Here is a 25,344-nt window from a genome sequence, read left to right on the forward strand (position 1 = left end):
CAGCTGAATACTGCTGCATACGAAGTTGGATTTATTTATTGGATAAATAATTATGTCATTTTATTGAAATTATTTAAAAGTATGAAAAAAGTCACACTTTTTGACTCTTCTTGCCAATCAATACTTATTTGCCTTATTCAAATTTAAAATTTTATTGTTTCACTTACTTCAATTACAGCTTGAGTATTTGTTCTAAAATTGAAATCACCAAAGAGAAAAAATGGAACGGATCCGTGGTTGTCACTTTGAAACCTATAAAATAAAAAAAATATTTGCTTTGAATTTTGAAAAAACAAAAGGGAAGATTCGAAATCTACACATTAATAACAAATAAAGATCCCTGAGGAGAAAGGGTAAACCGATTGAGCATAATTTTAACACCTTAAAATGAAATGGAGTTAATTGACATTTGAAGCTTTCCAAGTGTGTGATGGAAAATTTGTTTCTCATTATTTTTCTGAAGTTTCAACAACAACATAATGGGCCGTTGTTGCGTTTTTTTAAAAAAAATTTTATTTAATCATTTCCATTGTTTTTCTTCAAAATTTTGGCTCACACTCAGCAATTTTTCAGCTTGACCTTCAACGCTCGCAAAGATGTGAGTCAAAGTTGAATAATCAATGGTTGGTTGATCAGCAGAAAACAGAAAAGCGCTGTAAAATCGGTATTTGTGAATATAAGAGAATAAGAATGATAATTACCTGTCTAAAGTGTATTCCAAAGCTCTTTGTCTTGTGACAGAATATATGGAGGGTGACTGGAATAAAAAACAATCAGAGATAAAAGATATGGTAGCTGTAGAGGGCATTGTGGGCTTGGAATTATGGATTACTCGGGAGTATGCCCTCTGAGTGCTCCAATTTGCACTGCAATATCACACTTTCATTTACTTTAGAATGATAAGAAACAATCAAAAGGAGGAATTCAAATGATTCTGTAATTAATATCTATGTACTCTTTAAAGTGGTAACATGCTCATTTTGATTTGAGCAGTATAAAATAATCACTAATTAGTGATACTTAACTTAAAACGGAAACTGCTTGAAAGAATAGATACAGGAACAAAAGACAGAGACCTGCACCCACACCCATTTTCCGCATTCTCTCAACATATATGTAGCAGAGGCACTCTAATGCATTATTTTTCATTAGAGATGTACAACATTTTTCAGCCGTTTCGTGAGTTGCTGGAAATATTGATGACCCTTAAAAGTCCCTCCAAGAAAGCAGTATTAAACTCAGTAGCCCCATAACAGTTTTATTTTCAGTAAATTCTCTAACAGTTTTCTAATTTTTAAGTTGTTTCTTAAACGAATATTCAGTATAAATCAAATGCATCAGTCATTATAACTGAAAAATTGAGCTCGGTTAAAAATCAGCAGAAGAATCTTTTAGAAAATACTTACCGTTTCCATTGCAATGAAATTTGATGCATCATGGAAGAGGTGGATATTAACTAAATCGAATACTGAGCCATTTAAGTTCCAGCGTGTTCGTAAAAATCCTTTTCTAGACCATTTGCACTATAAAAAAAGGATCACAACAAGGAAATTAGAGTAAAATATTCAAACTAAAATTTTCTGCAGAGATAATGAAACCTGAAAAATTTTTGTGAGTCGTGCGAATTGAAACACAATTCTGTGACCAGCGCAACCGACCCATTGATCACTGGACACTCTTTTCATACAATATTCCTTTTTAGAGATGACAGGTTTTAAAGAGCACCTCTGATTGACTATACTTCCATTCATTATGCTATACTTCATTATGGCAGATATCTAAGTATGAAGCACTGCGATTCTGACAATAGGTAAATACATCAAGTTAAAAAGGGCATAAACGCAATTGTAGACCTATGATTAATGCAAATGAAATTTATATTCTTACCTCTGGAAAGAGATCTTGTGGAAATTTCGATTTTTCTTTAATTGGTACATCTTCTATACTGCCAGAGTAAACTTCTTTCCCAAAAACAGTACAGAAGTTCATTTCTGAAAATAGAAAAACATTACATTAAAAACTAAAAATAACAGTGGGCTAGATGCCTTGGTCACAAAGTGGCATTTTGATGGATTAAGCTTATAGAGTAGCGAAAAATAAAAAGATCTATACTAATGCCCAGTTACTATACCCAATATTGACAGAAATATCGCCCTTTGATAAACAGGGTGTATGATGTTATTCACCATGGTCAAGAGTACACACCATTGTTTCCTTAACCTTTGATTCATCAATTAGTGATACAAACATTTGCATTGGTTACTCAATTGAAATACAAAAGAAATCATGGTATTCACAACCACCATGGATGACGTCACACACCGTGTTTTTTGAGAGACAGTATCTCTATTAGTACCGGACATGAAAACTTGATGCTAAGACTGATCTTATTACTTTGTGCTGATACATGATCTGAAATAATCAAAATACGATTCTGTAGCCAGCGCAAACTGAGTTTTATAAAATAGCAACTTTAATGGACAAAGTGACACCAAATTCTAAATTTTAAAGCAGTTTGCTAAAGCATTCAAATTCAATGAAAGAATGGAGAGAAAACTCACCTTTAAAGTCCCAAATGAGCAAATCTTCTATGGATTCATGAATGAAATAAAAATTCCCCAGGGCCTAAACAAGAGAGAGAAAAATATGTAAGTTCAGACCATTTAATGCAGCTTATATTATTTAAGGGCAGCAAACAAACATACATAGACAAGCATACATTTCAAGAGCTAAGTAACAATACCGCCTGACTGACAATTTTGGCGAAAATGAGTTAGCCGCTTTACCGCATTCTTCAGTATTAAATAAGCACGCTGATGTTTTTGGTTTTTTCCAATTTTGCACATGAGCGCAGTAAATATGCTGTAAATAATTGAAAAAATTGCAAATCTGACCACAGAATTACACAAATGGAGAAGTTTCTCCTTTGTCCTGCAAAATTGTCGATTTACAAATAAACAGTATTGTTTCTTAGCCATTGATTTGTACCTTTATAAATGCAAAGAAGAAATTGACTTGGGTGTTTGTGATGATTTTCAATTCTGAAGTTACATTATTCACTTAGCTTGAAATTAGAAAAATTACCTGGGTTTTACAGAACAATATTTTTTACTTTTTGATTATTCTTTCAGTAAACACATCAGTCAATATAACTTATTTTTACTATAATAAATGTAAAATTCTTACTAACTATTAAATTGATATTAATCTATCTAATGACACTGTTATTTTGATAAAAAATTCAAGTTAGTTTGGCTGACAGACTCTTTGAAATTTGATGATAATTATCAACAAACCAGTAGGTTGTTATTGGATATTCACACTCACTACAGTGATAAACTATTTTCCCCTCTGTTTAAGCATACCCACTGTCTTCCCTGCTTTCCCTTAAATACGTCATTTCCGGCATCTCATGACTTGAATGGAATCAAAAAATTACATATTATGTAAAATATCATAAAATGTCCAAAAAGAGGGATTCATAAAATATTTGAGCTCAATGTACCCCTCCCCATTCCCTTAAAAAATTGTTAATTCTTGTAATTTGTCCAATTTTTGGGCTGACCTTGATAATCAAGTGGAATTTGCCTAAACAACGAAATTACAACGCATAGATGAGCCTCTAGTGGCTGCGGTTTATGATGTAAGCCTAAGTGTCAAAAAACCATGCGTCTTCGTCCGTGGATATCAACAGTGAGAAAGCCCTCCAAAAACACTTAGTTACTCATCATTTAAATACAAAGATGCTATGGTGTTTTCTGCTTTATTCTCATTAATCATTAATACACACAATCTGTTAAGAGTGCAATCAATCTACTTTCAAGCAACAAAAATTGTGTTATGCTTCAAACAATGTGAACACAAAAATAGTTGCAGAAAATTTTTTTTGTCATAAAATATTATCGGATATGGATTGAAATTTTAAAATTAATGAACTGCAAAACAATTTTTCTAGGTTTGACACTAAGTAATAGCTTTCCATTAAAATAGGTCAGACATAACTTCTCACACTTATTACCCATCATACTTGCAAAATAGTAGATGCAAGCTGCAGTAATCTGCTTTCAAAGGAAAATGAAGGGGTTGCTTAGAAAGCAAATCAAAACATCAACTTATGCTTACCGTGAAATTTTCAGCTTTAGAGAAATCTTCATCTAAGAAAACTCTAACTTTGTCAAACAATCTGAGCTCTTCACTATCTATTAGTAACCTGAGAAAAATGAAAATCAAAGATCACCCGCTTAATAAATAGACAAGGGTTCTAATATAAAATGAAATCCATTTGAGACCATTTTTTTCTTAAAAGTTCATTATCTTAATGAAGCAATACTGATATTAAATAAGTAATAGTCATTACGCGTAAACAAACATTTAGGGACAAATGGTGGCAATAGACCTCAAAAAACCACTTAGAATAAAAAATTAAGATGAGAAGAAATGCTGCATTTAAAAAAAAACAAGAGCTGCCTCACACATCAACAAAATAAAGAAAGTTGGTAAGTAGAAGACATCATTAAGCATACTGGATTTGGATTTTTTTAAACCAATAGTTAAAATTGCTTACTTAGTGCTTGGTTAAATATATGAAAATAATATGTAAAATAATTTTGGGATTTTTAGTTTTTCAGCAAGAATTTGAGCAATGTGGCAAAATTTTAGCAAGAATTTGGCGGTTTTCAGCGAGAATTTTAGGATTTTTAGCCAAAATTTGGGTCATTATAAATCACCAGAAAATGGGGTCTCTATTTTAATCGCCCAATACTTGGCGACCCACTCCTACAAAATAACTCATCTTCCACTCAATTATTATCCAATTGAATTCATAATGTTATAATGTTAGAGGAGGGTATCAGAAATATGTAATAAAATGGGTTTATGCAAAAAGGGCACTTCCTCGGATATGCTCTTTCTGCACCCAATGCCTCAAATTAAGGTGCTAAAAAACTGAAATGTCTTTTAGGAGACTCAGATTAAAGTCAAACAAGCCAGACTGAATGATGATTTGAATTTCCTCCCTGGATATTTACAAAAGCTGTTCTCACTTGACAAATTCTTCCACCGGCTGCGTGCAGTGTTCATAATTTTTCCCTCCAACCTCCTGACAGTGAAGCGCAATAAACTTAGGATTTAACTTTGAAACAGTCTGAAAAATATAAGCACACAAATTAAGACCCTTAAAGTAAGAAAACTTTAAAACAAAGTCAAAACTGAAGAATAAACCTACAACATACTCCTTCTTCTAATAAGTAAAATTGTGATTAACTTTTAGTAAATAAATTATCTTGTTACATTTTAAAAGAGTCCTTAAAGTGAGACAATATTGTGATTGTGAGAGATATTAAACTCCAGTTGAACAAAATTTTATAATCAAGAAGCAAATGGGGGAGATGGAGAATTGTTGCCTAGGTGCTACGGGTGGAAAGAATTTGGTTTATAGGATAGGCATGATAGGACAGTAGGAATGGTAGGTAGGAACTGAATGGGATTAGCCCTTGAGGGTCATTTAAAGCCCCCCTAGTTTCTTTTTTGATATGAAATTGATGGAAAACATTCATTAAGTTCCAGTTTGACTTTCTTAAGACTGTTCTTGTTCATCAACCATAAAGCTAAATTAACCTCTATAAAACAGTAATAATCCATCAGATTCTGAGGGACGATGGCTTGAGTTTGGTAACATTTTTTACACGTCTTTTGGATACACTTATAAGTGACTTTTTACAATAGTTTGTGCTACCTGGGGAACCTCTATGATCTCCAAATTGTGCTTCGAGAAGAGCCTCGAGTCAATATAAGCTTATAATTACAGGCTAAAAGAGGTACTTAACTTACCGAGAGAAACTCTTCAGTCCAAATTTTCAGCATAACAGTTGGCTATTGGAGCACAAAGAAAAAAAAAACACATTAGAAAAATCAATTTTGACCGACTAAAGTACAAAAACTAGGTGAAATAAAAGATCTAATACCTGAAGGGACAAAAATATGAATTAATTCTTTAATGGGGATGTATAGTGGATTTACAAAATTAGAGGGATAAAAGACAAAAAAAAAAAAAAATAATAAAAAATAAGAACATTGAAAAAGCATTTGGGAAATCTGAGGATGCTTAAAATATAGCAGTACAATTGAGTAAGGTGATTCCTATTTATAAGTAGACAAACATTAAGGTATCAAACTGACTGGAGTAAAATACTGCGTACCTCTTGCGCTTTTTACAATTGATGGGGAGAAACAGTGTTGAAGTTACTTGCAAGTTTCAATTTGTAAAAAGTTCAGGTGAAACCTTTAAATTTAGACAAAATTCTGCTGAGCACATGGTTTTCTTTCAATTAGTTAAATCCAGTAGTAATGATGCGTTTGGATACTTTGTGGTTACAAAATAAATTCTTCAGAAACAGACAGTTGGAATTAGCTTTGACACTGACCTCTGTATTTTGCAACAAGTCAAAAGGTGAACCAGTACTTTACAAAAACCAGTTTGAAAACTCAATGCTCATTCACTTCAAATGAAGAATCATCGAAATACTGTACCTGGTGTCTGGGTTTAAACTCAAAATACACTGCACCTTGGTCAAATATTTAATCAGTACGTCTTTTTCCTACATCAGAAAGTCATATGACCAGATACCTGTATGAGAGGTAGCAGAACTTGCAGCAGATAAAAAGACCGCCGCTAAGTATTGACTGTCATGTGCAGCGGACAATTTGACACATTTGCGCAAAGAAACGGCATTGCCTCCAGTCAGTCCATGAACTCAACTGCAAAATCACAGTGCCATTGCCTACGAATCGGAGGTGAAGTAAGTACTGCCAACATATTTGCTGCAAGTTCTAAATATGATTCAAATTGCTGACATGTGTTCAGTCCCTACTAGTATGAAAAATGTAGAGACATTATTTTGATGATGTAATGATTGGTACTTTGCAAAATTTCAATGGAGCAGCACCTCAAAATTGAAAATTCCCCAACTTTTGTTTGTGCAATCTCAGATTGAGTGGGTGTTTAACCACTACATAAGAACTAAAATACTACATAGAGATACTTACAACGAGAAGTAAATTAGGGTTCAAGAGACCATTACAGAGTTTAAAAGCAGATCAAAAGTTACCAAGTTACAGTGTAAATACTCTGTGTAGTGCAGTCATAATCTAGCCACATTACGTACTTTGGCTGATCGTACGATAAACGAATTTGTATCTAAATGAAAAGTTGTTAGAAAGAACTTAGATTTACTTAGCAGACAATCAGACAGTACCTTAGGAAGTTCACCTTCCTATGGGCCAATTGTTAAAACTATTCTTTGCTGTGTTTGCAAGATAGAACATGACAAAGCCCTATTTAAGCCGTGTAATAAATTGATTTTTGATGTCATGCTGAGATAGGATCCACAATCAGCCCACTAATACAGATGTGTTAATTTGGTTAACCTCTATTGAATCGTCGGTAACAAGGATTAGGAATGAAGTAGATGTCAACTTACATTTTCAAATATTGAACCAACGTTCGCAGTGATGAACATGACAGGTGTATTACTATCCATTCTTGATTGACTAGACGAACAAATTACAGGTAAACATAGAAAAAGAACTGGGGATGCGAATACTTTTAGACGACAGGGAGTGAATTAAAAGAAGCTGTCATTGCGAGGAACAAATCTAATGCTGTAAAAAGTATTCTGGGCCGGATCTTTGCCATGCAAATTATGCAGGCAATTATTCCAGAGCTGTAGAGGGTACATCAGCGATGAGATGTTCCAAGTGAAACACAATTACAGGGATAGGGCAAGGGACAGCAGCCACAACAGCGAATGTCAACATTCGAAGTGTCAGTTGTCAGTTCGCTCCATGGTTATCACTTCATTACTAAGGTTCCAATATGTGTTTGTGTGTGTAAGCTGTTCCGTGAGTGTAGCTGTGGAGAGTGAATATGGTGAATATGTTTGTGTGCACTGTGCGGGCTGCGCGAATCTTACAGCTTTCAAAACAATGTTGCCAACTGCTCAAAATATATCTGAATTTCACTTAAGACAGAAAGTGAGTTGCGACGCAGCTCAAACGATGTACAGTCTTCTGGTGTTAAAAATTTTTCAAACTTGTTTACTTGTTATGCTTATTTCTAGCTATCTTTGTCGCGGCAACGGCGCAAAACAATATTTCACTAAACATTGAAACCAAAAATGAACTTCTCCTTGATTCACTTGGCTACATCGCACACAATTAACCACTCCCACTGTCAACTGACGTCAATACCTCAGCCTCAGCGAGACTTTGAAGTTTGGACTGCTATTCTAACAGAGAAATTCAAATTATTCTCATTGCGTGTGCTGTGAGACCGTTGCATATCTCATCTTGCTCACTCGTCGGCCTATATGCCGTTCAGATCCACCCTTCTACACGGCAGGGCATCTTATTTTGCTGTCGCGTTATTTTTCAACAAGGAGACATAACTAGAATTTGTGAACACACATTGAAAGCACATTTTATTGACTCGAATTTTCCTGTCTCAGTCGATACTCAATGGTCGACAGAACGCCTTCTAGAAGGGAGAGACAGAGCAGAGCTGTCAGCGAGTTCGAGCTGATAGGTTGAGCAAAAAGTAATTATACCTAATCGGCTTGAAGGAAGCAGATACGCTCAATTTGGATAAATAACAGACGCGAACGCCGTGAATACCTTCTGCGATGGACAAGAATCCAAAAAAGTCTCAGCAATTCTGACGGCTGCATCCACATACCTACATGTGTCCGAGTAGATCTTCTTTTTTGGGCATTCGCTTAATCCATGCCACATTCAAGCTGTGAATTTAATTAGCTACTTCCGAAGGTGAAGCGTAAGTTGTTCGGGCAGTGTTTCGGAAAAGCATTTTAAAAAACGCGATGCCGTGGAGATTCAATCGCGCACCGTGGGGGCTGGGGCTGGGGTGGGGCGCCGAACGAAATCATCACCAAAAACATTCCTTGTAAAGATGAATCGCCAAACTAACATTCGTCGCCCTAAATGCAGCGATATCCCTTAAAATAGACGCCAAGTAAATTTCATTAATATTAACTTAAAGTATCTCCTCCCTTTAACATTATTATTGGGAAAACACAAAACAGACAAAAAAAAAAGATTTTTATAAAAAACTCGATACAAATTTATCAGTTTTTCTGTAGTGCAATGGCACATAAAAACTGATTTTTTAAATTATTTATTTGGTCTATATTTTGCGCTTCACCGGTAGGTAATAATTTTAAAGGGAGGAGAAACTTTAACTTAATATTAATGAAATCAATATTAATAAAATATCTTGATACTAATAAAACACATTCGAAAAAATGTTTCTAATGTGTTCCATCATTACATATTTTCATATTCTGTTACAATACATAAATGATGTTGGCAACAGAAATTGTTCTTGCGCGCAACTCGCACCAGACGCGTCAATTCAAACTTCGCGCCACTCAAGTTCCCACCAGTACTAAAGGGACTCTAACCAACCAGTACGAGCAGTACAAGTATTTCTGAAAATATCATCTTGCTGCGCATTGTGCGCATTGCGCATGCTTAAATGTTTTTCATTTTATTAGTATGTTTTATTTTGAATTGCTTTGTTTTTCTTTTGCATTTTGCATATGCAAGGAACAAAAATTCAGGAGCGAAAATTTGCAGAGATCAGCTGTGGCGGTGGTTAAAAAAGTGATTTGTTTGCGGAAAAAGTTTAAGTGATTTGTGATTTATTGTTCGCAGTCACACATGTACTAAATACAGTTTGGATCTACCCATTCTCTTCCTGAGTCAAGGAGAGCATGGCAACATTTGTGGTCTAATTTCAGTTTGAGTTTTCAGTTTCAGTGGAGAAGTGGCTTCGGCAAACGGCAGACGTTCGCAACTTGTTCCTCCGTAGGATCGGTCGTGTTTACGATTAACAATCTCCGCTCGGCACACGGCTTGTTTTTTCCAGTTTCTCATGAAACATGGGCTTGTAAATATTTTAGCTGTGGCAACAGTCATGCGGATCTCTGTGTGTTCCCTTTAGTGCTTCAATTAGATTCTGAATGAGTTAAGTACAATGCTGCCGTTTAGTAAGTTTGTCATTGTCTCTGCAGTGGTCTTCATTGCGTACATTGCTGGGCTGTATCGGTTTCTCACTCATTTTGATGAAAACAAATGCGGTATGACCTACATGTATGGATACCCAACGTTTGTTGTAAGTACCTTTTGCTCCGACATTTGCATGATTTTTCAGGATGTACCATAGCAGTGCTGCGCTGTAATTCATTTCATAAGATTCATTTTAATGAATGGCATTGAATTAAAATTTCATTTTAATGAATGGCATGAATGGCAAAACATTTTCCCCAACCAGAATGCCTGCTCTAGCTTTGAGCAAAGATTTTGTAACAATGTTAATCTTGCTTCTTATTACTCAAGGAGAGAAGACGTTATCAGCATACTAAAACCGGATATGTTGCTAAACTCACCTATAAGCTCTACTCTTTTACCCTGCAACACCACTCGCCAGTCTCCTCACTAGACCTTTAACCTAGAGAGCTTAAAGACTTGGGGAGCAGACTGGTGAGTGACATCGCTGGTGAATGGTGGTGAGGTCACCAGCAAGTTGAGAATCGCGTGTCAAGTATACTTGCTCAATTTGATTTTTCACATAGAATCAGCATACATTTTTGACCCATCAGAAGAGTTATGAAGAGTTAGCCCTAATTTCTGCACCTACTTGTTTTCTTTTCAAGCTACAATTTTATTATTTACCTACATGAGGATTTAAAAACAACTTTTTAGCCATTAATTGATTTCAGTTCACAGATTCTCTGTGATCCGTTCTGTGTCACATTCCCAGATCCGCTGTAATATGAGCCCAAGATCTGTTGGGCACTTGGGTTTCCACATTTATTTTGAGTGCTGTTTTGTTAGCTGTCATCTCTTGAATTACTTTTTTGATAAAAAAACTGCCTCCTCTTTTGATTAAGTACTAGAGGACAGTTCTCATCCTCAAATGACAATTCTTGAATATCACAAATAACCCGAAAACTTCGTTTTTTCTGTATTAAAATTAATAAGCAGGGAGTTTGCCAAATCTTAAATAAAAATTTAGAGCTTTCTAATTTGCACTGATCTGTGGTGCTGCAAAGTTTTCTTAAAGTCCCTCAACAGAGGAAATAACAAGAAAGGCCTTTATTTAATATCAGGCAAACTTTTGCCAGTGTATTTGGCCCATTTTTTTGACCAGACTGGCAGGGTTGCAAACCAAAGGAGGAAATTGCCCTGCTGAAATCAAGAACTAAGTTCAGTTGCCCAATGAGTTTTGGCCAAGGTTTGCATCAATGGAGGGTTGACCGCACGTTATGGGTCGAGAATTTTGGATGTGGTTGTCATTGTTGCCAGTCTGAAAACCAAATGTTGTAAGTAGGCACACCATGGGCTGGAAGGAATTTCATTTTTTCGCGAAGGAGGTTGGCAGTAAACTGTAAACTTCAACCAAATTCATCTGCAAAAATTCGCCCATTATCATTGATTTTTCACCATGTGATGACGAGTATTCTCGAAAAATTTCAAGCAATATTGCTGAATGGTTCATCTTCAAGGCTGCAGCAAAAGCAGTTCCAGGGAGACCTTTTTCTTAGTCGACAGCCATTGCTCAACATCCAGATTGGTATCCAATCCATTTGAGTAGTTCCAAAAAACTTAGAATTGCTGAGTTCAGGTCCCAGTGGCGTAGACAAAGGGGGGGGGGGAAGGTTTCCAGGGGCCTGGACCCCCCTCCCCAGCCCTTAGCCTCGTTAATTGTACCTTTGTTTTGACTTTTGGAGGGCAGACATAAAAAATTATCAGGGACGCACACAAAATGATGTAAATGACCCCCCCCCCCCCCCCCCTTTAAAGAATTCCTAGCTACGCCACTATCCGGTCCCAATCAAATCGCACGCGCAAAATTCAGGCATCGGACTGATGACCTTAACATTTAAGCCACATTCAGCTTCCATATCCAACGAGTGATTCCGGTCCCAGACTTTGACTGAGTAAGACAGCTGAGTACCACTAGACTTCACATACTCTTCAAAGAATAGATGCGTTTCAAGAGTACCTACCTGTCACGTCCCACGTGCAAGAAAAAATTCCTTGCTACTTACTATCAGGGATCCTTAAAATTTGGCAATACTGTATTCACGGATTCCGGTGTGGAAAACCAGGAAATTCAGAGAAATTGCGGGGAAAGCGTGGGACTATCGCAAGTAGCACACTGGCACTGGCCTAGCAACTTTAACCGATATGACTTTGAGAGATGGAGCTTGAATTAATTTTCTAGAGATTTTTTCCATGATTCGAATTTCTAGAATAGGAAGGTACGATCGTCCGAAATTCAGCAAAAGGCAGCGCATGATTAAAAGAAAAATCATCGTGGGAGTTTTACTCAGAGGTCAGGGAAAGTCAGAAAAGTTCGCAATTTTTTTTCTTTTGATCTTTATTGTAGTAAAGTATTCCTATACTTAATGTGCTTTTGCTATACCCATCTTTCATTCATTGACATGGAGGGGGGGGGGGATTTGCTGTGAGCATGGGTGGTAATTAGACAGATTCAACCAGAATGAGCATAACTGCTCGTGACCTTGACAGAGAAGTGAACTGCTTTCAGCTCTCAGAATGTCTAAATTTAAGATTATGAAGGAAATCTTCACACAATTTCACGTTTTAGTGTCAGGCACTTACTTAGTTTTCTGTCAGGGAAAAAAAATGACAATACTTCCGCTCTCTACCCTAGGGGACTTAGAAAGTAAAAAACATCCGAGGGAATCAGGTATAACTTTTGATGTAGTTAGGTTGATTCCCGTTGAATTGTTCTAATTGACCCTGGCGAAGACCCTGCTGGGTCGAGTTTTCCGAAGTTGGGCCAAACAAATGGAGCTTGAAACGTGAAGAGTCCGACAACGGCGCTTCATTCCCGAGCGAGACCCACAGAGGAACCTCCACGTCAGATATTATTTTCCGGCCGAGGTTGGGCGTTGGGGAGGATGCGGTCCGATGCCAAGATCAAGATCGAGTTCAAGCCCAGAGAACGGGGACGTAAAAGTAAAAGCTCAAGTCTGGCTGAAGTATACTTCTTTGAGTCATAGTTCGGCATAAAACGTACGTTCTCGTACAAAGTACACCTTGCATAGCCAGTGCATGGTGTGCTAGGTAGTCTAGGGGCCACCAAGTCACTTTCGCGTGCCTCTCTGAAACTTTCAGGGTCCCTTCTAGGGTCCCTGGGACACCTTTCTCCAGCAATCAAAATGTCAGTAACCTGAGACAGCATATTGAAAGTGGCCGCCATGTCCAAAATCAGAGGGTTCGGTGCGCTCAAAAATCCACGATTTACCAAACAAATTTCACAGCTAGACACGCAAAATTGTCGAAGGACCAAAAACGTTCTACACAATATTTTACACAAGACTTTATCAAGTTTGGACCTCTGAGCACCTTAATTTTGAGAAAAATCCACTTTTTTCCAAAAATTTTGAAAAATTTACATGAGCGTGCTATAACCCATTAACCCCAGTGACTCTAGTGCTTCAACTGAGTGCCAAAACACTCTTTTCATACCTTCTACTTACATAACATAATCTGTCAAGTACAAACCTGTAAAGCTTTGCCGCTCCCCTGACATGCCACTATAGTAGGGCCCACGAACGATGATCCCTGAAAAATCGGGCGAATAAACGCACGGACCATGTAAATGACAACGCTGCAAGGCCGAGCACGCACATCGACGAGACCGGGTATTGTGAACGCGAAAAGCTATTGTATGCGAACTGCTGCTATTCTACCCCTATCTTCAGGTCAAAATTCTTCATAGGAAGCCCTTTCGTAAAATATCAATTTTTTTTTACTTTTGCCCCAATATCTTCGTCCATTACATGGTTGGATTGCTCGTGAAATTCTGAGCTAAATCATATATAATTGTAGTATACAATTTTTATTTTTTCCTTCTTTTTCCTTTTTGAAGCGAAGTCCAATCCTCCTCCCTCCTAATGTATATCCTCCTAATATATATTAATATATAATTCCGTAAGCCCGATTTCTGTTTCGAAATTGCGCCGCGACCGTCGTGCCGATCCGGGCGTCGGAGGTGCCGGCGCGCGGCGGGACCGTCCCGGTCCCGCGGGGTCGGGAAAAATACGGGGATCGCGCGTCGGGCCCCGCGCCCCTCGCGCCCTCCGAAAGATAGCTTATCCCGTTCGTCCCGCTGGGAGATGCGCGGTTTTTCGTTTTCCCCGTGCTGTACGTTCTCGGTCAGCTGATGACTCGGCTGCCCGAGGCGTTCGTCGTCATGGATATTCGTCGTTTATGAAGAATTCCGATATTTTCGTACAGTGCGCGTCGTCTTTTGAATTGTGTTAATATTTGTCGTGTATGAAGAATCCCGAATTTTTAGCAAAGTGCGCGTATTCGTTTTAATATTGGGAATGGATCGGAGTCGAAAACGTGGGCGTCCGACGAAGCGTGGCAATGTTTCTCGCAATTTATCCGCGCGACGCAAAGTGCGGCATGATGGCTATCTCAGTGAGATGGATAATGTACGACGTAGGGGTGAACAGGGAAATAACCTCAATCTATTTCGGCAGAGCACTAATAATTTTATCGAAAATGATTATCATCACCATATATAATTCCGTAAGCCTTTTCTTTGCGTCAAAATTCAGCGCGAACCGCCGGGCCGATCCGTGCGCGGGTGGTACCGGCTCGACCGTCCCGGTCCCCCGACGGCGGGAAAAATATAGGGATCGGCCGGCGTGCCCGGCCCCCCTCGCCCCTCGGGAAAAACGGTTGTCCCGTTGGTCCCGTCAGGAGATGCGCGGTTTTTCTTTTTTCCCGTCCTATTTTTCTTCGGTCTGATGACACGGCTGCCCGGTTCGTTCGTTTCCCTGGAAATGGCCGTGGATGATGCATTTACCTACTACGGAAGCGTAGTGCACCCGTCGACCGTCGCTGTCTCGCACTTTTTTTGTCTTCAGTCATGGAGAATCCGTGTTCAAATCGTGGGCGTCCTGCGAGGCATTGACATGTTTTTCGCAACCCCTCCTTGCGGCGCATCGAGCGGCGTGGCGAAATGCGACTGGGGCGTGATTTACCGTATTTGTTTCGACGGAGCATTTAAGATGTTAATGAAAGAGATTCCTATAAATTTAATATATTGAGATATATTAATACTGAAGCTTAATATTAAAGAGATGAATTAAGAACGGGAAGTTTGAAACACCGCAATGGAGATACGTGGTTTCGCACTTCAGTCGGTGCGATACGGACATCCATCAAGTTTAAAAAAATGCATCAAGTCCGCGTCACCGCCGACCAACGCGTTTGTCGATCGAACCAACTACAAGTATTATGCGTAGGAGGTCAAAACGCCTTCAATTTTTTGAACGCAATACGGACATCCGTCGAGGTTGTATAGTTGTATCAAGGCGCCGTAGCGAACGCGTCCCATTGTTTATCGTTACAGACGAATATAAGTTGAGAGAGGCCAGTCATAATGCCTTCAATTTTATACGTACATATTTTTGGGCAAAATGAGGGACGATGGTTTCTCCTCAAGGCGGATAAAGAATGGTGATCGCATTTCGTACCCTCTGGACGTCACACGGTATCGGGTACATCGGGTACATGGGCTGGCCGAGGCCGGGGGGGCCGACTCAACCTGGGATTGCACGGCATAACCCGTACCCTCCTGACGTCACAACGCTTCAAGATGGCAGCCAAAATCGAAATGCGACCACCATTCTTTATCCGCCTTGGTTTCTCCTTTTGCGACGTTGCAGACTTCCTTTGAAATTTTATTTTTCTTTCAAGAAACTGGTCAACATAAAACTTAAATTATCCATGATTTTTCGTATTCGATAGCAGAAGATTTGGTCCAAAATTATATGAGCTTTGGAAGCAGACAGAGATGTAAAAGCCATACAACTGTTGTACCTCAATATGTTGGTCATGAAAATGGTTTTGGAGAAGATGTCGCGAAGTTGGTCATTGATTCCAGGCTCGGCAAGTTTGAGAAGACCACTATTACAACATCTGTTAAAATGGCCGTTCACCTCCTTTTTTTTGAAATGCAAGGCATCGCAATACTGGCACTTCACATTTAAAAGTCCGAAATTATTTTCCGGAATAATTTAATTTTTCCAGATTATAAATTTAAATTGTTACTAAATGATGATAAAATCAAAATTCCAATTTCAATTTCCAAAATTTCAGAGCATGTTATATCTTCTTTCAAAATTTATTGTCAATTCAAGTTGCTATTCAATTATAATTAAAAACTTGAACGTTTTTAATGGGTTTTCATGGGGAAGTGCTGATTTTTTCAGCACTATCCGGCAACAATGCATCCGGCGATGCCATAAAAATACTGCTCGACTCTCTTTCATTTTAAAATGATACTTCTCGCTTTGTTCCGGGGTTAACTTAGATGCCTAATCCACCCGAGCTCATCTCATGGCAGCCAACAGACCTTCATTTCGTCGTTCCGCAGTTGAAGGAACGTAACTGAATTTCAAGGATGCAAAAGTGACATAGCCAATTCAATGTTTTGTAAGAATATTACTGCGCAATTTGTGTCCAAAATCGAGTTGTTTTTTACGTGAAATCAGAGAAAATAATGTATTTTGGCAGCCTTGTTGTGATGGCGCCGCCCCTCATGCCGCATGTGCGTTCGTAACCCTTGATCCTGCTCTGCATTACCCTTTGAAAAAATATAAAACGCGCCAACATCAAATGGACTCATTCTCCTACTACGAACTGAAATTTCTGGCTCATCTGTAGAAACACTCATGTTCATAGGAAAAAAGATAGTACATGCGTTGTTTCTAAATTGAGGCAGAAATTATAGTTCCTAATTGGAATGTAGTCCAGATGTCGTTCGGCTGATTCCGACTCCGACTGTGTCGTTCATCTCTGCGTAGATCAAGTCTCCTTATCACCCAGTTTGAGGCTACTCTTCCCTGTTTCTACGGAATCGGGCGTGCCATTCCTCGCATCTCGCTTCTCGCGAAATTTTATGCGGAGCGGAGGTGTCACCCGTGAGCACTCGTGCCGATTGTATTCACCGCGTCATGTTTCATCGCTCCCGCGACCCGCTTTGTCTCGCCGCGCTTTCCACCGCACTCACGTCCACGTTAACGTCGCGCCGACTCGCGCATAACGTCCTCCAAGAGACGCTGTGAATAATTTTTTTTGCAGGGTATTCGGCAATGAGTTTACCCTGCTTTGACGTTACGGCAAGTTACGTCATTGCGTTATCTCCTCATTGATCTCCGGTCGATAGGACTCCCTCACACTTTTCCACGACAAATATGACATTTGGTCAGATAGGAGGGGCACAATACCCCCCCCCCCCCCCTCCCGGTCGGAATTCTACGCGTTTTAAAATATTTTTTGTCTAGTTCAATTTTGGTGAAATTTGAAGAATTTTACAGTATTTCGAAGGTTTTTTGAAGTTTGGCCCCTCAAGCAAATTTCACCTCCGCCAAACGGCTTTCGTCCCCTTTTCCAAGATCTGGCTGAAATGACATACTTTGGCTCTCGGAGGGAATCGGCCTCGATTTTGCCTGGATTGTAAGGCGTTTTATGGAACAGTATCCTCATTTAGTGCATTTTCCGAAGAAACTACACTGCTCTACACTTGTTCTCAATTAGTCTCATAATTTTGCTACTTATAACGTGTAATGTTTTGAAATGAAATATGACACAGGTGAAAACCTTGTTTTCTTTGATATATTATTAATTCTGTACAATTATTAATACTATATTACTAGAAATAAATTTGCCATCATTCGCCAAGGGCGCCATGATTTGTATCTAAAAAATGTTACATCAATTCGTCGAAGGAACGACGATTCGTCTCCGACTAAGGCGAAGATGGGTAGAGACTCTCGTGAACTTTAATGCCTCTCTTGGTGTCGTAAGTTGCGGCCGTGCTGTAAGCTGCAGTTTTGTTCCTTCTGATCGGTTTTGGTTCGACGAGTTTCCTAAGGGCCTTCTGGTAACTGCCAGAAGTGCCAGAACACGTGAAAGTGCAGTACCTGCCGCCGAAGAGGGAACTCTTGATGCATGCGGAAGCCGTGGGGTGGCAGTTTATCCCGATGGTCGACGAGGGTAGATTCCGTAGGAGCTGGGCGCCTTTCTCGCAGTTGGTCTCCGCTTGGGCCCGCACCGTCCGGGAGAAAGAGTACAACATGTCGTTGCACACGTCCACGTAACGAATAATCCTGAGCCAGAATATCTTGGTCTCCTGCGTCGAGGACGGGTGCAAATCTGGCACTTTGAAGATCTGCGCCATCACAAAATAGTTAGAACGTCACCGAAGAAAAATCAACGAAAATGTGACTCAAATGCCGCCAATTGCAGTACGGTAGAATTTTGCTGGGTCCACGCACTTGTATGCGGAAATCGAAGCCAAAAATACCAAAAACTAGGTACGGAAAGGGCAAAACGAACACTGAAAGTTCAGTTCAGCTCAGACAGGTGAATTGGAATTGTGGAAATAATTTGCTCAAGTTCTATACATAAAGACTGAATCCGTTACCGCTTCTATTGGAGCACGTCAGATCGCCACATCCAGTCAGTACCCCCTCCCCAAGTCTCAAACACCAGAGTACATTTTGTGACACAAATTCTAGTGTTTGGTATATAGTCTTTGATCACCGCTCAGTAAAGTTTAGTCTCGACAGCACTATTTTACCAGTCAGTCATTCGTCAGCACATAGTACATCATTAAAACCGCTAGGCCAATGTTTTTATGGAGGGGGGGGGGGGGAGTTGTTCTCCGTATAGCCGTTTTGCGACCTATCGTTTGGGATAGATTTTAGACTCCGAAAAGAAAGAGGAAAGAGATCAGACCTGAGGCGTGTGTATCATAAATGGGGAATAAGCAGAGAGGAGAACGGGCGATCAGCATCAGATGCAGATGCAAGCATTTTTCAAGGTAACTAAAAACAAGTTCAACTTACTTCTCATGTGTACCAAAGGAGCTGTAAAAACTTTACAACACTGTATAGTTTTTAGTTGCTAAGTGATTTCTCCCTGCTGTTCTGTATATGCTGTTAATATATAAAAAGTTACTGCGATCCAGTTTGGTTTCCTCTGGTATTTGAGATTGTTTATTTACTGATTAGTTTAGCTATTGAAAATAGCTCCATTTGGTGACCTCGACGTGATTATATACTCGAAATCTCTAGTCAAAGTGAAAAATAATAAGGAATTAGAGTGAAGATGAAATGTGAGTGTGTAATTGAGATAACCTAAAAAAAAAATGAGAGAGTAAAAGTAGACGTTGCGTTTAACACTTTGACAAGAGCATTTCTTACTAATTTATTATTGAGGATGCAGTGAGCGGTTTTCGCCTCCATCCGATAATAATATGAATGCAGTGAGCGGTTTTCGCCTCCATTCGATAATAATATGAATGCAGTGAGCGGTTTTCGCCTCCATTCGATAATAATATGAATGCAGTGAGCGGTTCTCGCCTCCATTCGATGAGAGCTTAAAAGCTACATCATAGAGAATGTAGTGAGCGATATTTTTCGCCTCCATTCCCGATGTGAACTCATGAATTAAGCTTGGATAGAAATAAGATTGCAGTGAGCGATATTTTCGCCTCCATTCTTATCCTTGCAATACTTGTGTAAGACCTGGGCCTAGGCTTCTCATTCGATCGGACAGAGGCGGTGTCTCGACACGAACGAAAATTCTAAAATAAAAAAAAAACGCATTGCTAGGTACATTGTTGCCAGGCAAGCTTGATGATGGATTAATGTCATTTAGACTGCACAATTTGATAATTTAAAATTGTGTAAATCCATTTATTGATTTGTAATGCCGTTGAAAGCGGTAAAGTGCGGTTCTTAAAAAATAATAATGAAGAAATCAAGAACTGTCAAGGCATCGAAAGCTTCGCGAATCAGCCCAACGCTTCCCAATACTGATCATCATGAAAAGTTGAATGGATTATTAACCTCAAAAGAACAATTGGAGCGTCAGCTGTTGAATTTTAAGAAATCTGTGGAAGGTGATGTTTCCTCACTTTCAGCAATAAAAGCGCGGTATGATGAATCCGCGGCATTGTTGCCACATTATTTCAAAATTTTGCGTGAAATAAAAAGCATTGATATGCTATATGGAAATAATAGTCATGTTGATGAAGACAACTTTGATAAGTTTGAAAGCACTTACTATGAAACTGTTGGAAAAGCTAAAGAATTGTTGGAGACGCAACCAAGTGTGTTTCCAGTAGCCAAACCTACAACGGCTTTGAAAACTAAATTAAAACCACCAGAATTACCGACCTTTTGGAGCTTATGAGCAATGGCCTTCGTTTTTCCAAATGTTCAATTCTTTAGTTCATTCAAACATGAACTTAACGGAGATCATCAAATTTCATTATTTACGGTCGTCTTTATCAGGAAAAGCCCTCTCTTTGATCAGAAGCATCGACTTCACGGAAGCAAATTATTTAGTTGCGATTCAAACTTTGAGAGATGAATTCGAAAATAAGAAGATAATAATACGCAATCATTGCGAAGCGATAGTCAATCTTGGTTTCCCCACATGTATTTGTAAGAAAAGGAAACATTAACAGCAAAAGATTTAGAAAATATACACAACAAAATCAATCAGGCGGTACAATCACTGAATGCTTTGAAGGTGGATACTACCTCTTGGGACCCACTAGTGGTTCATTTAGCAACTGCAAAATTCGATCAAAGCACACTGACGGAATGGGAAAAGGTGGTGCCTACAAAAGATCCCCCACGGCTTCAAGAGCTGCTTGAGTTTTTAAAGAAACGTTCATTTTTACTTGAGTCGGTAGAGCGCAGAAAGTCGCAGTCAATTCCGAGGGACAATTACAAGAAATCGGTGGAAAAAAGAAAACACAACGAAACAACGAAAACTCTGTGCTATGTGCAGCATGAAAAACGACCCAAATTGCAATGCACGGAACAGAAACAAAACTTAAAGTTGTGTTCACTCTGTCAGGGAAAGCACCCCTTGGCATTTTGCATAAAATTCAAGAAATTGTCTCATCAAGAAAAATTAAAATTTATAAAATCAAAAGATATGTGTCAATGTTGTTTGAAAAGACATCTGGGTAAATGCACTAATGCTCCATGTTCCAAGTGTGCCAGGCCTCATCATTTCTTATTGCACAATGACGAGCCCATGGATAAATCTATGGATAACCCAAGCAACTCAAACCCAAAGAATATATGACTAGCTACGGTTCAGTTGCAGATTTTGGCGAACGGAGAACTTCACAAATGCAAGGCTTTATTGGATTCAGGCGCTCAAGGGTCCTTTCTCTCCGAGAAGAAGGCAGAAATGCTCAAGCTTCCATATACATCTGTCAACTGTGAAGTGTCCGGGATTGGAAATATTTACTCTACGAAAAGGGTGAATCTATCGGTTCAATCTCTCTATAAGTCTTCGATTATGCAGATTCCTTGTCTCGTTATCAGCAGTCTTCCAATTGAAATTCCATCTGTGCAGGGACACATTGTAAGTGTGGCGACCCATCTACCATTAGCGGATCCAACGTTTAATCAACTCAGCTCTGTCGATTTGATTTTAGGCTCAAATGTTTTTTGGAACGCTCTGTTGCCTGATTTTATACCGGCCAATAAGGATTGTCCGCGCTTGCAAAAAACTATTTTTGGATGGGTTGTAGGCGGCTCCCCGACAACGGACCATCAAGAAGTGAAGTCCAAAGAATCAGCACACTCGAGAAGATTTGCGGGATTCGTAAAAGAATCAATCCTCAACAAAACAATGGCCCAATTTTGGGATATAGAGAATGGATTCCTAGAATCCGACAAATGTGGAAAGCAGGAATGTGAAATCTTGTACGCCAACACGACTACTATCGGGACAGATGGAAAATTCATCGTCCGTTTACCTCTGAGGGAAGATCCGACTGTGCTAGGAGATTCAAAAAGATTGGCTTTGAGAAGATTGTATTTATTGGAGAGAAAGTTAGAAAAAAATCCAGTATTAAAGAAAATGTATTGTGATTTTTTAACTGAATATGAAGAATTAGGACACATGAGCGAAGTCCCGGATTCGGAAGCGGCCAACTTCCCAGCATATTATATTCCGCATTTAGGAGTTTTGCGACAAAATTCGCTAACGACAAAATTAAGAGTGGTATTCAATGCATCTGCGAAATCCTCATCAAACAAATCTTTGAATGACATTTTATCTGTATACATTTTTTAAGGGGGGAGAATGTAAAAACTTTACAACACTGTATAGTTTTTAGTTGCTAAGTGATTTTCTCCCTGCTGTTCTGTGTATGCTGTTCATATATAAAAAGTTACTGCGATCCAGTTTGGTTTCCTCCGGTATTTGAGATTATTTATTTACTGATTAGTTTAGCTATTGAAAATAGCTCCAGAGCCAAAATAAAATAATTTTCTACAGTTTTTGTAGAACAAAAAGTTCTCGCTTGTGTCATATTCTATTTAATCGCATGCAAGTTTAGTTATGGCAGTTTTTGTTACATGGCGTTCATTTTGCAGCGGCGCCGCGCCGCGGCATCTCACAGTCAATCGAGTTCCCAGGAGAAGAGGGGAAATCAAAACATCTGAAAAAATTTGCTGCCATTGAAAAATATTGCTTTTTTAAAAATTAAATTCCCGTCTCCGATGACAGTATAGCTTACCGCTTTGCTTGTCTGTAGGAACACGAGTCCAGTAACGAACAACCACAGCACTCGCACCCGCAGTTGAGACATAACTGATGATGAATGCGTTCAAATTTTTTCTCCTCTCACATTCTCCCAAGTAGGTATTAAAAATGAGCGAATGACTAAAAAGAAAAAAAATTCCAATGAAGTGCGTAAAAATGAGTGTGGAGGAGAAATGTGCAGATGCCCCTTCATAGCTCAAGGAAATATTCGTTCATTTACGCAGTGACCGTGCCTCGCAGAAACAGAAATGGAATGGGAAAAAAACGAGGGAGTGAAAAAAACCAGGCACAGAATCCTTTGTTTAAATTGGAGGAGGGCTTTGCTTTTTGGAAGCATGCAAGTGTGCCTGAGTACGCTGAAACAAATCACTTTGTTACGTTGTGCCGCCCCCCCCCCCACCCCCTCACCGCCACCGAGAGAAAGTGATGAACGCAAAATGTTTCCAGTCCACATTCTGCGGACTCCGTCATACACGGTCTATGTCGATAGGTGGCCTCTCCCTCCGTGTTAACAAGCCTAAAAAATCGAAGTTTGGAGGGATCTCATAAATTTTCCCCATGTATCGACTCTATCGACGGTGTAAGTCGGCAATCACATAACTCGGCTTGCGACGTCGCAGATTTCCTGGCATACTTTATTTTTTAAACGGAAAACTACTCAACGGAAATTCTTTAAAACTGTCGCGATTATTTTTCTCCGTGCGACGAAAATTGTGCAAAAACTTGAAGGAATGGTGTCAATTTATTCTCCTTAAAAAGAATAATAAGACAGAGGCGGAGATTTTCAGACACCGCAAACGAGATATGCCATTGCGGACTTGGGCCGTCGATATATGGGGCGGAAAGAAAGGGAAGACTTGCGGCAAGAGGAGCGAAAACGTGCTCGCATGTCGCACCCCGTTATTTTGGTTTGGGGCTCGGTTGCATTTTTTCAGCCTCTCGTGAGGAATTTCATCATGGTATCTTGTTCGGTCTTTTTTGGTTACCTATTCGCAGTTTCTCGTTTTTCCATTGGGTTAGGCGGTTGCCTGCGCGAGATTTAGCAGTATATACAGGGTGTTCGAAAAGTCCCCTCCCCCCCTCTAACTTTTGACCTAATTGAGGTAGAGGTTTGAAACTTGGAGGGTGTTCTTAGATCAAAGGGAGCTACTTTTTGACCCCCTCAAAATTTTGGGGGCCCCCCTTGGGGGGGTTACGGACCCTAACTTTTTTTTTCAAATGGGAAGACCCCCTTTGTGATACCTCGTTCGAAAGAACATAAAAAAAGAAACATTTTCGCGCAATCCCGAAGTCATTATCTCAAGCCGTTTCAAAATGGCGGCCGGTCAAAGTTCAAAATGGCCGAAAATTGGCACCTCTGCTATTTGCGCATGGATTTGCTTGAAACTCGGTATCTGGGGGTATTTTGGCACGAGAAAAACGAATTTGACGTTAGATTTTTAAAAAAACCCTAATTTTTCAAAATGGCCGCCGGTTTAGGCTCGAAATTTTGACAAACTCGATTTTTTGCCGATGGATTCACCTGAAATTCGGTATCTGGGGGTATTTTGACCCGAGAAGAACGAATTCGACGTTAGATTTTTAAACAAACCCTCATTTTTCAAAATGGCCACCGATTAAAGTTCAAAATTGTCAACAATTGGCAACCTCGACTTTTTGCCGATGGATTCGCCTGAAACTCGATGTTTGGGGGTATCTGGGTGGGAGAAAAACGATAAGCTGAGAATCCTGAAGCTGAAGCTTGAAATTTAACAGGAATCCATCGGCAAAAAGTCGAGGTTGCCAATTGTTGACAATTTTGAACTTTAATCGGCGGCCATTTTGAAAAATGAGGGTTTGTTTAAAAATCTAACGTCGAATCCGTTCTTCTCGGGTCAAAATACCCCCTGATACCGAATTTCAGGTGAATCCATCGGCAAAAAATCGAGTTTGTCAAAATTTCGAGCCTAAACCGGCGGCCATTTTGAAAAATTAGGGTTTTTTTTAAAAATCTAACGTCAAATTCGTTTTTCTCGTGCCAAAATACCCCCAGATACCGAGTTTCAAGCAAATCCATGCGCAAATAGCAGAGGTGCCAATTTTCGGCCATTTTGAACTTTGACCGGCCGCCATTTTGAAACGGTTTGAGATAATGACTTCGGGATTGCGCGAAAATTTTTCTTTTTTTATGTTCTTTCGAACGAGGTATCACAAAGGGGGTCTTCCCATTTGAAAAAAAACAGTTAGGGTCCGTAACCCCCCCAAGGGGGGCCCCCCAAAATTTTGAGGGGGTCAAAAAGTAGCTCCCTTTGATCTAAGAACACCCTCCAAGTTTCAAATCTCTACCTCCATTAGGTCAAAAGTTAGAGGAGGGGGGGGGAGGTGACTTTTCGAACACCCTGTATGATCGCATCCAGTTTAAACAGAGTGTTGCAAACCTTTTCATAGTAGTACCTATTTTCTGGTAATCTTTAGGTGTAATATGGTAGTTCCAGGAAAGTATATCGGACCAATGTTTAAAAGATAAACCAATTTTTAAGTAAAAGTATTCAAGTGATATCCTCATTTTAATCTGTAATAAGCATTAATAGAAGTAGACAATACCTACTCGCAAAGCACGGAAAAAAATACTAAAGTAATACTGCGTTAAGACTC

At 39.3% G+C, this 25,344-nt stretch overlaps 3 protein-coding genes across 7 annotated transcripts in view; 1 reads left to right on the forward strand and 2 right to left on the reverse strand.

The window, feature by feature from the left end:
* The window catches only part of 5PtaseI (inositol polyphosphate-5-phosphatase A), a 31,452-nt gene extending 23,481 nt beyond the window's left edge, over positions 1–7,971 (reverse strand). For 2 of the 4 annotated variants that reach the window (XM_072300225.1, XM_072300226.1), the window contains exons 1-9: positions 7,479–7,965; positions 5,830–5,871; positions 5,043–5,143; positions 4,123–4,210; positions 2,562–2,625; positions 1,888–1,991; positions 1,407–1,523; positions 702–757; positions 168–252 (exon numbers count right to left, since the gene is read on the reverse strand). In XM_072300225.1, coding sequence (XP_072156326.1) covers positions 168–252; positions 702–757; positions 1,407–1,523; positions 1,888–1,991; positions 2,562–2,625; positions 4,123–4,210; positions 5,043–5,143; positions 5,830–5,871; positions 7,479–7,538 — 717 coding nt within the window. In that variant the 5' untranslated portion in view covers positions 7,539–7,965. Of the gene's footprint in view, positions 1–167; positions 253–701; positions 758–1,406; positions 1,524–1,887; positions 1,992–2,561; positions 2,626–4,122; positions 4,211–5,042; positions 5,144–5,829; positions 5,872–7,478 lie in introns of all 4 variants that reach the window. The other 2 variants (XM_019043464.2, XM_019043463.2) reach the window with 2 other exon arrangements.
* A 1,632-nt stretch (positions 7,972–9,603) lies between these two features.
* The window catches only part of PGAP1 (GPI inositol-deacylase), a 60,696-nt gene continuing 44,955 nt past the window's right edge, over positions 9,604–25,344 (forward strand). Inside the window, exon 1 of one of the 2 annotated variants that reach the window (XM_019043496.2) lies at positions 9,604–10,186. In XM_019043496.2, the coding sequence (XP_018899041.2) occupies positions 10,049–10,186 (138 nt within the window). In that variant the 5' untranslated portion in view covers positions 9,604–10,048. The remainder of the gene's footprint in view (positions 10,187–25,344) is intronic. The other variant, XM_019043497.2, reaches the window with a different exon arrangement.
* On the reverse strand, positions 11,883–23,756 carry LOC109031762 (uncharacterized). The gene is made up of 2 exons (XM_019043499.2): positions 22,685–23,756; positions 11,883–18,298 (listed from the first exon to the last, which is right to left on the reverse strand). Exons 1-2 carry the CDS (start codon positions 22,754–22,756, stop codon positions 17,876–17,878), a joined length of 495 nt encoding a protein of 164 aa, XP_018899044.2. The 5' UTR covers positions 22,757–23,756; the 3' UTR covers positions 11,883–17,875.

Source organism: Bemisia tabaci, chromosome 4 (assembly GCF_918797505.1).
Source record: "Bemisia tabaci chromosome 4, PGI_BMITA_v3".
Classification (NCBI taxonomy): Eukaryota; Metazoa; Arthropoda; class Insecta; order Hemiptera; family Aleyrodidae; genus Bemisia; species Bemisia tabaci.

Bases quoted from the DNA above. Each gene is read 5' to 3' on its own strand.
- LOC109031762 (XM_019043499.2), bottom strand. From the start codon at position 22,756: ATGTCTCAACTGCGGGTGCGAGTGCTGTGGTTGTTCGTTACTGGACTC. The intron at 18,299-22,684 runs GTAAGCTATACT...GTGATGGCGCAG, and splicing joins TCCTACAGACAAGCAAAGCG to ATCTTCAAAGTGCCAGATTT.